Below are 16,450 nucleotides of genomic sequence, written 5' to 3'. Positions count from 1 at the left end.
GTGTTTCCAGATGCATCATAATTTATTTGGCGTTTTGTTTTTTCATCTTTTCCATTTTCAATATTTTTAATAATTTTAAAATATCTGATATAACAGATATTTTTAAAAATATCTGTTTATAACACCTTAGTAGTCTGTAACACACTGTGTAAACACAAAGATATTCATAAATACTTCAGGATCATGGAAGGAGAGGGAAAAGATCTGTGATCGATTTATTTCTGGTACAAAAAGGGTCTATCGAGATGTTACAGGATGTACGTGTCAAGAGAGCATATGAAATCGGCTCTGATCATTATTTAGTAAAAGCAAAATTTAAGACAAAAACAACACTCCTCTAGAAGACCTACAAACAGATAACTGAAACAAAGTTCCTAGTATAAAGTCGTAAAAATTTTTGAACTTGGATATTCGGAGAAAATATCAAGATAGACTTACAGAGAAGCTAGTGAGCATAAATTAAACTAAACATACAGATATCGAAAGTATATGGAAAAAAAATGTTAAAAAACAGTATACTAAGTAGCTAGAGACATTTGTGGATATACAGTACTAATAATAAAAAAATAGACAGCATCGTGGAATAACCAACAAAAATGGAAGTACAATTAAAGAAAAAGCTCTTGCAAATATATCTTGGACAAAAAAATAAAGATAATTTTAGGAGGTATAAAAAGCAAAAAAGATTATTTAAAGAGACCATACAAAATACTAAGACACAAAAGCGGGAAGAGTTTGCACATAAAATGGAGAGCGACAGTAAGTTAAGTACTATGTTTATATGGGAATAAGCTACAATTAATTATAATGACAATTACATTTCACCTAAAAAATTTGACGTTTCGATTTCCACTCCGGAAATCGTTCTCGTTCTCAAGTAATTTAGTTGAAAAATGGTGTGTATATAACCGTAAACGCCATGATTGTTGACAAAGTCATGGACATAATACAAATAGGCTGACTGCTGCCATACAGTCGCGTTCCCCCAGTGCGATAGAGAAAACTGAGGAAAAGCAGTCCCTGTATCTCTTTCTAATGGGCCGAATTTATCGACCATGTGACCTCATTGGTCATTTAGGTCACGTTTTCGATAAACCTGAAATATTAGAAAGAGATGTAGGGACTGCTTTGTGTCAGTTTCATCTGTCCCACTGGGGGAACGCGACTGTATTTTGGCACTCAGATGGACAAAGTTATGTCATGTCAACAAAATTGGAGGTTGATTCACTTTTGCCCACAGTGTTATAGGCAACAGATACATTTGACTGATAAACATGTGAGGGTAGATGTTTTCGCCATGGTTGACTCGCCAATCAAACTCTGATCATTCTAAATTTTCAGTATTGTTAATATGTGCTGTAAATGTTTGTATGTGTGTAGAATGTTTAGTGAACGTGTGTTGTGTGTTGCATAAGAAATAGAAATGAAAAATAGAAAAATCAACGAAGCAGAATCTAGCAGGCTATGGTTGTCAATACTTAAAAAAGTCACCAACAAGAGTATACCAAAAATAGCGGAATAAGAAACCATGCACACATCATTCTCTATCATATATAATAGATATGCAATATCCTCATGCAACTTGTTATCCTCACAAACAAAATTTTCATAAATATGGTGTAAGCAGTTTCCGATATATGGATAGTGTAAGCTCGTCGTGAAACACCCCGTATAGTATAATAAATAGAACATTAAATAATAAAACAAGGAAAGCCACAAAAATTCAATTCTATAAATTTACAGTCATGTAGACTATAATACAAGCAGCAGAAATGAATTTTCTAAGAAGAGTTAAATGTTTATAAAGAAACAACAATCTAATATAGACAACAATTACATTGTAAGAGGCGAAAGAGATATGTGAAGACCAAGTAAGTCGTAATACAGTTGTGAAGAGTAATAGGTAAGACTTTTAATTCCTAGATGGAAGAAGAAGAACTAAACAATATTTAACTTATATTCTAATTTATGTCCGTTCTTTCGTTCTCTACACTTCAATTTAAACCCCGTCATTTGATCACTCAAAAGTTTTTTAGTTTCCCACTCAATTTGACGATATTAAGCTACATTGATCCACAAAATTATAAGTCAGAACTAAATGAGATGAATGAAAATGAAAAAGCTTTAATATTCTTGGGAAGGTTTTATTTAAAATGAAAATATAGTGCTGGTCCTACGAGTAACACCAAAAGAAGAAGTAAACAGCAGAAGTAGAAGAACTTAAATTCGAGTATACTTTGCAACTTTGCATATTAATTTAATATTTGTTTTTATGTGCAATATTCGTTATTAAAAAATACTTACTTTTTCTAAAATATAAATTAAAAATAGCAACTGTCAGCGCCGAACACAATAATACGCCTACACACAACCAGACAGATCCTTTGGGTGATGTTTCCACGAAGTGGTCCGCCGTGAAGAGTCCTGCAAGTCCCAATAAGACACCAGTATGTAAACCGCTCATGAACAAACCGACGTATTGTACCAACATGGTGATCAGACCGAAGAGGACACCGGCCAGTAACGACACACCTAAAATAATTTTATTAATCAGTATTAAAATGTTATTTATGTATTAACAGTGATAAATAAACGTTATTGCCTGCACGTAATAGTACTCGAACAGTGCTGGAAGCACTTAAAGGCATTAATATATCAGTTTTGCTCGTAATACATACTTTTTTTTAAGTCACTTAATAAAATAAATCTCTTTTTAAATCAAGTTTAGTAGGTATAACTATTTATAACAAACGATAGATTAAATCTGTAATTTAATTATTATTGCTAATTTAAAAACTGAATGTGCATTTTGCACTGTCTTTAATAATAATTCCTAATTCCATAGGAATGTTTGATCTAGATTCTAATAAATTTAAACAATGTGGCATTTAACATCGAATAAATTGATCAGAGTGGTAATGATTTATCTTTCAGTTTCTCACAAAAAATAGTCAACTTCAGAATATTCAGGGATACATATTTTTAGCATTACACCATGTTATGAACATGTTATTTCATTTTTCATATAAAATCTTTGATTTTTCAGTGTACTTGGAATATCAATATTACAATAAACAACTAAAAAATCAAATGGCGAAAATTTTACTTCTTTTGCAAACATTTTGTATCTGTTAATTCAAATGTTTATATAATGGTTCCCAGCGGCTACTATTGATGAAGCATGCTTTTCCGATTTTAACGCGATAAAGACGTAAAGAGACGGTCCTTTATAAACGTCAACTTCTTGTCATTGGTAAGCAAAAGAGAAAGACAGTTTTATTCCAGAATATTCTTTATAATGTACATAAAAAATCTGCTTCGGTATACCAAATAGATTTATTGCCTTACTACTGCATCATCCAGTTAGAAATCAGATTTACCAAAATAGATAAATTCGATTAAAACTGTAAAGGCATATTCCGGAACAGATGTTAACCAATTGAAGAAACATCGATACATCGAAAGGAAGTAATCAGAACATCAGAAAATGTCTATTAAGATTGGTGCAACATACAAAATTCACTATTAAAGAAAGAGAAAGAAATTCTACAACCAGAAAAGATAAAATCAAAAACAGACGTGGATGACTTCAGAAGTTTTTATTAATGGAAGAGACGAGAAATAAATAACAATATAAAAAACAAGAAAGAAAAATAGCAATAGATATATAGGGGGCCAAAAAAACTAATTCAGAGACCAATACATTGAAATAAGGCGAAAAGCTCGGGTTCGTTCGGAAAAATATTCCCATGAGATTTTTTTGCATAATCGCTTTTATGAGATTAATTAAAGTAAGGTTCAAATGATCGCCTATTAGAATTACGTTCGGTTGTAACCATTCATTGAAGCGAGGTGTATTAACTCGAGTAAAAACAGGAGTCACTCCACCGCGCTCCAATGCTCCAGACCATCCCTTTCCCCCCTATAGCACTCTGATGCGCGATAGGGGCACAGCTATCAGCAAAATGCTCTTCATATGAGAGTCCTGGGTAATAAGAGCTCAAACAGATTAAGATCTAACCGATTCAAATTCAGGACAGCGTGACGCACTTTGTTCCTGTAATCCCCTAGTGCCTTGTCCGCTAATCTAAAAAATTGCTTGCTTGGGATTCAAGTCTCCGCTTTGGACTACTTTCGGTTCGGAGAATTGGTGCTCAAGTAATTGGGCCCTACATGCCCGGGTTTTTTGTTTATTTTTTTTTGGTTGGCTTTCGCCGGGTTTTTGTTAGTTTTTTAATTTTTTTTGCCCTTTTTTATATTCTTTGTTAATTTTTTTGTAGGATGTCTATGTAAAAGATCCTATTGTTGTTCCTTTAGTCCTTACCCCCTTGGGGCCCACACAGTGCGGCGATTTTCAGTGTTTGTTGAATAATTAGAGCTACAAACTATCCTCTGTTGGTTAGTATATTTTTCTTTCGGGGGTTTTTGTTTTCTCTCTGGTGATTTTGATGGTTTCTTTGTTTGATTTTTCCTCCCGTATTTATCTTGTTTTCCTCACCACTTTTTATTTTGTTTGACTTCGCTTTTATTTAGTCCGCTATTTGTTGTTTAGGCCGTTTATGTTTCCAACGGTGGAAAGCGTCGTATCTCATGATCTTTCGCAGTGTGGGACTAGGGTGGTTTTCCAGTTTTGCGAATTTTGTCCTGATTCTATCCTTCATTATTTCCGCCATCCTGACCTGTTGTAGTTCCCTGAATATGAAGCGTTCTGCTACATATGTTGGGATGTTGACAGCTTCTCTTAGGCAGCTGTTGTAAACTGAATCTCTGTTGTAAACTGTAAAGCTGTTGTAACTTGAATCCTCTTCTTTGTAGTGTTACAGGTGTGTCCTCATGCAAGAGATGCACATGTAAGTATCGGTAGAATGATACTGTTCATTTTGGTTTTTGTTAGTTTGCTTTTTCTACCTGTGAGTCCTCTGATGCATACTTTAGCCATATTGGATTTTTACACTGTGGCGTATACGTGCTTTTTAAATTAAGTCCTTTATCCATGATGACTTCCAGGTATTTTGCCTCGCTTTTCCACTCGATGGGATTGTTCTGTACAGTAAATTGTTCCTCTGGTTGCTGAAATTTCTTTGTGAATGGCACCGCTTGCGTTTTATCAGAGTTTTTGGCCTCTGATCTGATACTCCATTCCTCGATTTCATCTATCGCTGTTTGCAGGTTCTTAACTGCTATGTCTACATTTCGGTGCTTGGCCGCTATTGCAGTGTCGTCGGCATAAAGGCTTAATAGTGTTCCTAGTATTCTGGGAACGTCTGCGGTAAATATTAAGTACAGCAGGGGTGACAGGACTGCTACATGTGGTACTCCAGAATCCGGGATACCGAGTTTGGACAGGACATGTCCTATTCGAACTCTGAAGCTCCGGTTGCTCAAGTAGGGAGAGAAAATTTGTGTCATAGATCTTGTTTCTGTCTTATACGTGTCGCAGTCTGAGCGCCGATCCTAGCTTAAGCGCTTTATTAACGATTAAAAACAATGTTCTAAAATGAAATAAGCCCAAAATACTTATCGGGGAATGACAGAACAAAGTTTGAACTTGATAATTCAAAAAAAATTTGTCCGGACCAAAAAAATTGATTGTTACTTGTTTTAAAAAAATTGTTTAAAAAAAATTTAACTTTTTTTCTGGGCGACCTTTTGAATCTTATTTTGGGCTATCTTTTGAAGGTGATAATGGAAAAAAATCTCATGGGAATATTTTTCTGAACGAACCAGAGCTTTTCGCCTTGTAGTATGAGTAATATAACAGAAAACTCGAGAAATTTTAATGAGCATAAAAAAATGAAGGTATTTGCACATACTAAAAAACAAGGGCATTGTAAATAGTCAAAAATGATGACGGTAAATTCATTGCAGACATCAATGATAAATAATTGATGGATTCGACCGTTACTTGATGGAAATTCATTTTATGTAACAATAAAACACTGAAAACTTTGTTTTCAAAACTTCCACAAAATTTATTTTAAACTCTTATCACTACAGCCGTTTCGGCTGATTGCCTTTCTCAAGTGAGAATTTAAAATAAATTTTGTGGAAGTTTTGAAAACAAAGTTTTCAGTGTTTTATTGTTACATCAATGATAAACTTAAATGATTGAAAGAATACAGAATGACGATGACAGAGAGATACAAGAAAATTTAGAACTAGTGAAGGATGGTTGATATCCATCTTTGGCATACTAAAGATAGTACATGCGACATAATATTTCCAGTACAGAACACTATCCTTATTAAGCTACACGCTTAAAATATTTCTACAAAAAAATACTCAGAGGAATATTATTAATCCAGTCGTCAGAGACGAAAATGCCGTTAAACCTCATAAAATCATACGAACAAGCTGAATTTTGCTGAGAATGTCAATTTTGGGATGTCAGTTCAGTCGTTGATCAGCTACATGTAAAAATATCAATATGTTCCATCCTTAAAATATTACATCGTTGGTATCGACGCATGCTTTAAAAACTCACACAACAGACTCTTCAAACGAGTGGCGTTGCGCATAAATATCTGTCTTTTACTTTATGTTTGATACCTTGCGTTTTTAACAGCTGGCAACTCTAATTTGCGAACATTTTTCTCAGGCAACCTTCTATATCATCATATTAAAAAAAATTAACTTTAATTTGATATAAAAACATGCATATACGTCATGAGCAGCGTATTTTAGTTAAAAAATAAATGAACAAAATAAAAGTTTTGCTCAAAAATTAATTAGTATTAATTGAATTAAAAATATTTGCGGCCATTTTTTGACTGACAATCAATGTATTCTCCTAATTTTAAATGCATCTAAAAATTTGAGTTTGATTACCTACGTTATGGGTTATGGACGCAGTGATCTTACGCTGGGATCTTTAGACTAATAGAAACGGACTTCATTTGCGGCAAAATACAAATAATTGCATAATAAAGCTGCACTTTTCACCTTTAAAATCCATGGTAATTTTTGTCGATAGGACACTCTAGTCGAAAGATGTCAAATTTTTACCGTTGAGTTAATAAAATTTTATTTAAAAAAATTATTTCTCGCGCGAAACTGACATTCTACACAAATAGAACATAGAAACATTTTTGTACAAAATTATCTCAGCTACATTTGTTGTTTAAAATATTTTTTCTACAGCGTACAGATTCGTGGTAAATCGATGTTTTCCATTTCCCCTCTACGAGGGGGTTTTCAGGGGGAATCTCTGACGACTGGACTATTAAAGAAAACATACAAAAAATAAAAACATATACAGGGTGTTTCAAAAAAAAAGGTAACCCCGTCTCTAGGGTAAGTAAAAAACTGAAAAATATTTGGGGTTTGCTTAGTAAAAAATTTTTGTAACGCCATCCGTTTTAAAGATACAGGGCGTTGAAGAAAAAAAAATTTTACGACTTTTTTATGATTTTGCCGAAACTACTGGCAACATTGTAATGAAATTTTATACGAATATGTTTTGGTAGCTGATACATCCCATTAATTTGTTTTTATATCTGATTCTCATAGAGGGCGCTAGTTACACGGATCGTACTAAGTATTAGTCAATATAACTTTTTTAAGAGTATAATTATTAATCAAAATTTCAAGTAAACTTAAACATCATTTAATTTTACACGACAAAGGTACTCTTGGTAAAACTCGATACTGTGTACCGTTTTCGGAATATTTTGATTTGAAAATTATGAAGTAATAATTATGCTGGTATAAAATAGTTAGTAATTAAACAAAACTCACAAGAAGAAAATTAAATTAATGACTAAGAACATAAAATAAAATTCAATTACAGTAAGTGTTCAAAATGCCCTGCGTTTTCGAGAATACACAAGTCTATTCTTTTTTCTAAAGATTCCATTAACCTTCTAAACGATAGGGGATCAGCTATGATGTCATTAAATTGACGTTGAATTCTTTCTTCCAATTCTTGGCGTGAATTTACCTCTGTAGCATAGACTTTTTCCTTAATATACGACCAAACTGCGTAGTCCAAAGGGTTAAAATCGCATGACCGAGGAGGCCAATGAATCGGAGCTTCTGCACCTCTACCAATCCATCGATTCGGAAAATAATTACTCAACCAATTACGACACCTTCTATCAAAGTGTGGTGGAGCTCCATCGTGCATAAAAAATAAAGATCTTTGCTCGTTTAGCGTTAAATCTTCTAATATCTCGAATAAGGAATTATTTAAAAAATCAAGATACATATCACCATTTAAATTTCCAGGTAGAATATGATAACCTATTAATTTGTTACTTAAAGTTGCTGCCCAAACATTAACTTTAAATGAGTGTTGGTAATGTGATACCCTTTTGACTCGTGGATTCTCATCACACCAGTAGTATGCATTATGGGAGTTAAACATACCTTGTCGCGTAAAGGTGACCTTGTCCGTAAAAAGAATGCATTTTAAAAAATTTGCATTGTGGGCTGTCCTTTGTTGCAATGTTTCACAAAAATCCACTCTAACCGGTAGATCATCTGGCAAGAGCTCTTGGACTTGTCTGTAATGATAAGGATGTAATTGCTGTTCTTTCAGTATCCGCCAAGTACTTGAAGAAGAAGTATTTGTTTGTCTTGCTATATTCCTTACGCTAACTGTTGGATCTTGATCAAGTAAATTTAAAATATTATTTTCTTTATTAATTGTTCTTGTTGTTCTTGGTCTACCAGAATTTATTTTATTTGGTCTCACATTCCCAGTTTCTCGACAACGTCGTTCAACGGCTCTAAATGTTTTTTTACTTGGTAAGTTTCTTCAACGAAACTTTTCTGCATAACGTGTCACAGCTGCACTAGAACATCCTAAACATTTGCCTAAGGTTAATAACATGTCAGTGTATTCAACATTTGAGTACATTTTGATTTGATTTTACAAATAACAAGGTTTCAAAACTCTAATTATTGTTAATTTATCGTCATAACAATCAATAAATGTCAGATTTCCATGGCCCACTTGGAGAAAATAGAGGTATACCTATTAGAACTTTATCATTACTACCAGCATCAATTATTACCTCATAATTTTCAAATCAAAATATTCCGAAAACGGTACACAGTATCGAGTTTTACCAAGAGTACCTTTTTCGTGTAAAATTGAATGATGTTTAAGTTTACTTGAAATTTTGATTAATAATTATACTTTTAAAAAAGTTATATTGACTAATAATTAGTACGATCCGTATAACTAGCGCCCTCTATGAGAATTAGATATAAAAACAAATTCATGGGATGTATCAGCTTCCAAAACATATTCGTATAAAATTGCATTACAATGTTGCCAGTAGTTTCGGCAAAATCATAAAAAATGCGTAAAATTTTTTTTTCTTCAACGCCCTGTATCTTGAAAACGGATGGCGTTACAAAAATTTTTTACTAAGCAAACCCCAATTATTTTTCAGTTTTTTACCTACCCTAGAGACGGGGTTACCTTTTTTTGAAACACTCTGTATTTACAATGGAGAGGATCAACGGGTAAAGCAGACTGGGTAAGTTTGAGCCCTTACTAGAGCTGTAATATACGTTGGTTACGTATAACAGAATATGAAAACTATAGTAATTATTTTTAATGAGCATATTTCTAACAAGGATACCAGTAAAAATATATTTCAAACATTATAGTCTTGATTTCGTTCTACCCAGTATTTAGAGACATATCAAATAGTATAATGCTATAATAACTCTTATTTCTACGAACACGAAGACAATCCTTAGAGACTAAAGTTTGCCGCACCCTGTAAATTTATTAATACCAGCCTACCTCTCTAGCATTAGTGCTTTGAATAAATAAATCTACATGCATATTCATTCATAATGAAATTTTGACTCATTAATAAAAAACTTCCGTACCATGTTCGGAAACCTCTGCAGACTGCTGTATAAACGTTGCATTTCTGTCCTTAGTCAACCCGTTAAATGAATAAAATTTATGCGTTTAGGAGTAACAATTTCGAGCTCACTATATCACGATAAACGCTTTTTAGCGACCTCATTTCTGACCCCTTGGCTTCGGTTCAAACGTAATGTGCTGTTGACTTTTTCATAACAAAGCCAACAACAAACATTAACCATAAACCTGATAAATGGCGTCAATTGAAAAATTGTGGTAATTTAACTATGGTGAATAGACGATGGATATAATGAACCTAACATAAACGATAAAATATTACGTTATTTAAATCATCTACTATCATTTTAAATAAAGACTGCAAACGACATTTTCCATAAAATACAAAAATATAATATCTCTTTTATTGACTACATTTTTATTCATTTACGATGCAGTTCAGGCTTCAGATTATATAGTTTTTTGCCGATCCTACCATAATTGATCGAATATACAGAAATATTTCTCTTTTTTATTGAACAACCGGAGGTTTATAGACTCACGAAGAAACATTTGTCGATTTTTTTTAGATAAGATTATTTATTCTTCTTTGCGTGCCATCCTCTCTTAGAAGGATGACAATCAAGCAATCCCCATTTCTATACCATCGCTCTGAACAATTCAATAAAATTACATCCAAACCAGGCTCTCAACAACAACATAACAGGTTCAACCAAAAGATACGTCTCCTTTCTCTTCCTTGTATTTTCCCTTGATGACCTAAATGACCTTCATAAAGCGCCTCAAGAAAGACCACGAACCTTATACTAGGCAACTTGTAACTAGGCAAAATTGGCAATGAAAAATAAACCATATTATTGGAGGATATGAACTGGGCACAGCCATAACAAAGTCAATCGATTAATACAATTTCGTCAAAAAGAAGAATATGTAATATCAAACACGTGGTTTAAAGTGTTTCCCAAACGAATCTATACCTATAAATCATCTCAAGACTACAAAGAGATCAACATACAACTTGTAAGAGATCAAATCGTTGTTTTTCTGATTAATCGTAGATTTAAGTCATATTCAGAAGCAAGAACCTACCCAGACCATAATCCGGTTATCAAACTTACAGTCCCTGCTCAATTTATTGAATTTTGATTTCAATCAATCGCACTGAAAGTATGTTCACTTGGATACTAAGGTGTTGAATGGGTTGTATAACTATTGGGTACATAGTTACGTAGAAAATGGTATAAATTTTTCTTAGAATTGTCAAAAATTTACAGATGACTGTAGAATGTGATCAAAGTGTGGAGTAACTAATTGTTTTACATTTTGTGTTTTTTTACTTAAAACATTATTTGTGGTCAGCTTATGTAAAATTTGCACTAGTAAGTATGACATTATTACATAATAGTGTTACTTTTGATTTTGGTTTATTCTTAATCATAAATCAAGACAATTTATCTTCGATTGAAATTTTTAGATGGGTAAATCTAAAGATCTTTGTGTTAAGGAAATCTCGTCTATTACTGCCCTATTAGAATACAGCACTTAATAAGAATAAGTCACCCTCAGGGCGTAACGAATTTTAAAATATTTAGCTGTAACACCCAGAAAGGCCATCCATAGACATTTAAGAAATAAGTTGAAAAAAGCAGGATGCTGAGATGAAACATCCCACCTCAGTAATGATATGGTCGGTGATTAGTGGCAAAGGTATAGGACGTTTCTATATTGTAGAAGGAACCATGCGACACGACCAATATAAAAGGGTTTTGGAGACAAGATTGGTTACACAAGTGAACGAATGGTTTGGTAACAACCATAAGATATTTATTCAGGATGGAGCACCCTGCCATATGGCTTAAAGTATCAAAAATTTTTTGTTAGAACAGGAAATTCCGCTCTTAGCATGACCCGGCAACTCACCAGACAAGAACCCCATTGAAAATGTCTGGGAGTGCTTAAAAAGAGAGTTAGCCAAGGAAATAATTACCAACAAGGTTCAAGTGATAGAAAGAATCATTTTCCATTTACAAAAATTTAACAGAAATCGCAGGAGAATGCATAAACAGCATGCCTAGGAGAGTGGCTGCACTGCTTAAAACCAAGGGTGGCTTAACAAAATATTAATGGTATAGCAAAATATTGTAATAATTTACGTTGTTTTTGTTCAATAAATATGTTTCTTACTTATTGCTAACCTAGTTATAATTATAATTGATTATAAAACACAGAAAACTAGAATTTGCCAAGTAAGTAATAAATTAAACAGGGACTGTAGATACAAACTAAAAATAATAACACGAATGAAACCAAAAAATCCAATATTAAAGTACTGCGTAACAAAATAATTAAAGAAAAAGTAACAATTAACCTTAACGGCGAACTAAGGAAAACAAATAATATAATAAGAGGTAAAGAAGTAGAAGATGCATGAAAAATCATAAAAAATACGATAGTCGGAATACAAATAGAAGAACTAAAGAATGAAGAAAATACGAAACGGAAAAAATGGATGACGGAAGACATTTTGGAACATTGGAGGGGAGAAAAAAAAAACAAAAGCAATACAAAATTAAACAAAAATCCAAAGGACTAACAAACCAAAGGATATAACAATAAGAAGCAAAGGAAAAGTGGATAAACGAAATGTGTGGATAAACGACATGTTTAGATAGTAAATATGATACATTCAACCTCCATAAAAAATTTAAAGAAACTTACAGTAACAAAAAATATAATATACCCATTCCAACAATAATGGAGGAATTTATAGAAAAATCAATGGTGGATAACATATCGGAATTGGAGCAGATGCCGATACCGACGTGGGAAATGGAAGAATCTCTAATCCTAAACACAGAAGTTACACATGCTATAAATTATGCAACTATCAGGAAAACTTGTAGCCCAGTAGAAATAGATATTCTCAAACTACTGGTTGTTAACAATATAAAACTAGTGATACATCTGTAATAACATCTAAAAAAGCCGTGAAGTCAAAGAAGTAGAATTGACAAATATGCCAAAGAAAGCTAGCTTCTGCAAATACGACGAATTCAGGCTTATTAGCTTAATGAATCACTTACTAAAAATATTCTTGGAGACCATACAGAATCGTACCTATAGAAAGTATGAAATAGTATTTAGAAAGAGAGGCTCTTTTTTTAACACAAACTGAATTCAGAAATGGTTTGATAAAAAAAAAGAATATTTGTACTTTACATATTACGGGAAGGCTTTTGATCGAGTACATTATAAAAAATTATTCGATGAATTACAGAAGCTGAAATTAGAAGGAAAAGACCTCACATAATTAAAAACCTTTACTGGAACCAGTATCCTTAACATATTTCGACAATACCACTAAAAACATCCGCATAAAGATATGCTCGACAAGGCTTTTTCGTATCTCTATTGCTCTTTAACTTATACTCTGAACGCATATTCAAAGAATGCATGTTTATAATATCAGAAATGCTGACGATACCGTACTGATGACAGAAAGAATAGAAGACTTATGCAATATTATTACACAGAGTAAGTAATAGAAAATGTAACATTTATCTAAATAACGTCCAACTAGAAGTTTACAAATTTAGATACTTAGGAGTAGAACCATATGACAAGTGGGATCCAGATATAGAAATAAAAACACGAATTGAGCAGACCAAAAAAAATATACACCAAATGGAAGCAAATTATCTGCAACTGAAAGCTAAGCTTATATGTTCGAATTAAGAGTTATTAGTCCTTCTGTACATAGTTTAGGCGTGGGCAGTGATGTAAAATTAAATACCATGAGACGCGTAGAACTCTTTGAAATGTGGTTCTATCGCAGAATGCTCAGAACAACAAAAAGCCAGCTTGAATTAATAATAACGATTAAGAAAAACTCATTATTGAGCCCCATGCTCAAAGGAAGAGGATACAGAATGGAAAACAAAAAAATAAAAATACTCTGTTGCGCAGACGACGCAATAGCCCAAGATGAAGATAGTCTGCAAAGACTAGTCCACAGATTTAACATAAGAGCAAAACAATTTAAGATGACAATCTCATCTCAGAAAACTAAAACAATAGTAGTCAGCAAAGAACCAACCAGATATAAAATAGAAATTGATGGCATCAGTATTGAACAAGTAATGGAAATAAAATACCTGGGAATTACACTGTCCAGCTATGGAGACCTGGACAAATGAGTGAGAGATCAAGTATAAAAGCATGTAGACTGGCAGGATGAATTAATAACACTATATGGCACATACACATTAACACTGAGATAAAGTCAAGAATTTATAAAGCCAGTGTAAGACCAATAATGACATATGCCTCAGAAACAAGACTCGACATAACCACAACGCAAAGGCTACTGGAAACGGCAGAGATGATAGTAGGTAGTGATAAGAATTACAGGAAATACGCTGAGTGATCGAAAGAGAAGTGAAGACATTAGAAGAAAATGTAACGTACAGTGTATAAATGAATGGACACAAGATAGAATAAAAGAATAGAATAACCACACAAAAGATGGAGTGACAACTTTTCATAAAGGTATTAATCCGCCAATAAACAAACATAATTGCTTATAATGAGGAAGAAGATTAAGAAAAGAAAGATCCTGTAACTAAGTCACATAATAGAATGACAAATATAACTTGCTAAGACTAAAAACTGAAAGAAAAATACGAGGCTACAGAGGCGTAGGCAAAAGAGCAATATCATGGCTTCCAAATATCAGAGCTTGGAAAGGCTTGAATGTTCAACAATTATTAGCAAGAGCAGCGCAGTAAAAGGAAGATTTTGATCTAATGAATGTAAACCTCCAGCAATGGAGTGTATAATAAGAAGAAGAATGCCCATGTGTCCATTTCATAGAATAACACGAAGAACAGTTTGAACTTTTTATATTTATACTTGGACTCTTTATTTGTTCTTTATATATTGTTTGTCGATGTGATTGAGTTTTTGTGATGACCATTTATTGTCTTTTTTATGAGAGATAGGTCATTTTCCTCACTAATATATATTAATCTGTCAATCATACGCTGTAGAACTTTCAAACATTTAGCTATTACGACAGTATCATTTGCAAATCGGAATTATTCATGTCTCGACCATGCTACGGGACCAATTCTACGGAATCCGGCTTTATTAAACTTTTGTTGATATTTTCATTTAACTGGGGACTTTTAACTTTTAGCTTCTTTTTATTTTACGACTGAAAATAATGGCTACTTAAAAAAACTTTTTCTTCCATTGAAAGAACGTTGACGATAAAGATTTTAATCGTAACGTAATGTCAAGGTGGCGTCTAATGACAAGTAGATTATGACACATGCAACTTCCGTAAGCAATTGTTCAGTGTTCTAGATTTCAGTACTGTTTATTTTGGCAGATAATTTTAAGTTTGCCGACCGGAACATTATTAACACGAACGTACGTATTTTTTAAAATACACAATAGACTACTTAGTAATCTATTGTATATTTAGCGTTAGAATTAAGTATTAGTTAGTAGATTTATAAGAAAAAAATGTTACCTTCATTTCCATATGTCGGCATGAGATCTCCTTGTTGACAAATTAAATAAACTATACTGGATGCAAAAATAAATCCTGTCAGAAACATTACGGTTTTGAAGCATCGGTATCCTGAAAAAATAAATAAATAAATAAAGCAGTCTGTTTTAAAATCATAAATTCTAACATGTTTCTTTTTTATATTTTACCGGAACAATAATCCATTTTAAAACTTAACTATTTACTATTTTAATATGTGCTATTTAGAGACAAATCTAAAAGAAACTGGATTCTCAGAATGTTTCACATTTATATTGTTCAACAATGATGGTTGATTAACAGGTTGGCTGCCGCGGCGGTCGTATACTACCGGCGCGTGTAAATTTCTATATGCCATGGCGGTCATATACAATCGCCGTGCATTCGACCAAATTTTCGTTTTCTACTTGCCAACGGTTTAGAATGGCTTTTGAAACGTGTAAAGACCGCGGTGGCATGCGAACCTTGCGTATTAATGAGAATTTTGTAGTTACTAATAAAATATTAAGAAAAAAACTTTTGAAATATGTTTAAAAAACAGGTCGACAAACAGGTTGAAAAACAAAATTAGATAGATACCAGGTTCGAGAACAGCCAGGATTTAGAAAGGGATCTAGCATCAGTGATCACTTGTGAAAATCCCAATCGATAAACCAAATGAATATAGATCTCGATATATGCAGCTTTTGTAGACTTTAAGAAAGCTTTTGATACTGCGGAACACTTGGCAATTAAATGGCCATAAACAGCAAAAACTCGAATTAAGCCACACGAAACCAAGGACTCAATCGCTAAGGACAGTAAGTCGCTAGTGCCCAGGCGGTCGTATATGACCACCGCCAGTGTTTTTTTGCAAAATCCTGGTTGTTTTAAATAATTTGGAAAATATATAAAGTAAAACTTACTCACAATCAAATGAGTATGCCAATATTATACACATTAGCTTACATTTTCAATTTCATTTAATTGTTTAACTACTAAGGTCTGTTAGCTTCAAAAACTAGTTAACTTTAGAAATAGAAGAAGAACTGTCACACTTTAACCTACAT

The 16,450-nt window shown here is 33.0% G+C and overlaps 1 protein-coding gene across 1 annotated transcript in view; it reads right to left on the bottom strand.

Annotated features, from left to right (window-relative positions):
• LOC140434425 (transmembrane protein 198) overlaps positions 1–16,450 on the bottom strand; it is a 149,175-nt gene that overhangs the window by 12,541 nt on the left and 120,184 nt on the right. Inside the window, exons 4-5 of the mRNA XM_072522686.1 lie at positions 15,384–15,494; positions 2,305–2,532 (exon numbers count right to left, since the gene is read on the bottom strand). Of these exons, the coding sequence (XP_072378787.1) occupies positions 2,305–2,532; positions 15,384–15,494 (339 nt within the window). The remainder of the gene's footprint in view (positions 1–2,304; positions 2,533–15,383; positions 15,495–16,450) is intronic.

The sequence above is a fragment of the Diabrotica undecimpunctata genome, chromosome 2, assembly GCF_040954645.1.
Source record: "Diabrotica undecimpunctata isolate CICGRU chromosome 2, icDiaUnde3, whole genome shotgun sequence".
NCBI lineage: Eukaryota > Metazoa > Arthropoda > Insecta > Coleoptera > Chrysomelidae > Diabrotica > Diabrotica undecimpunctata.
Note: the sequence above shows the minus strand (reverse complement) of the source record. Positions and strands in the feature narration are given on the sequence as shown.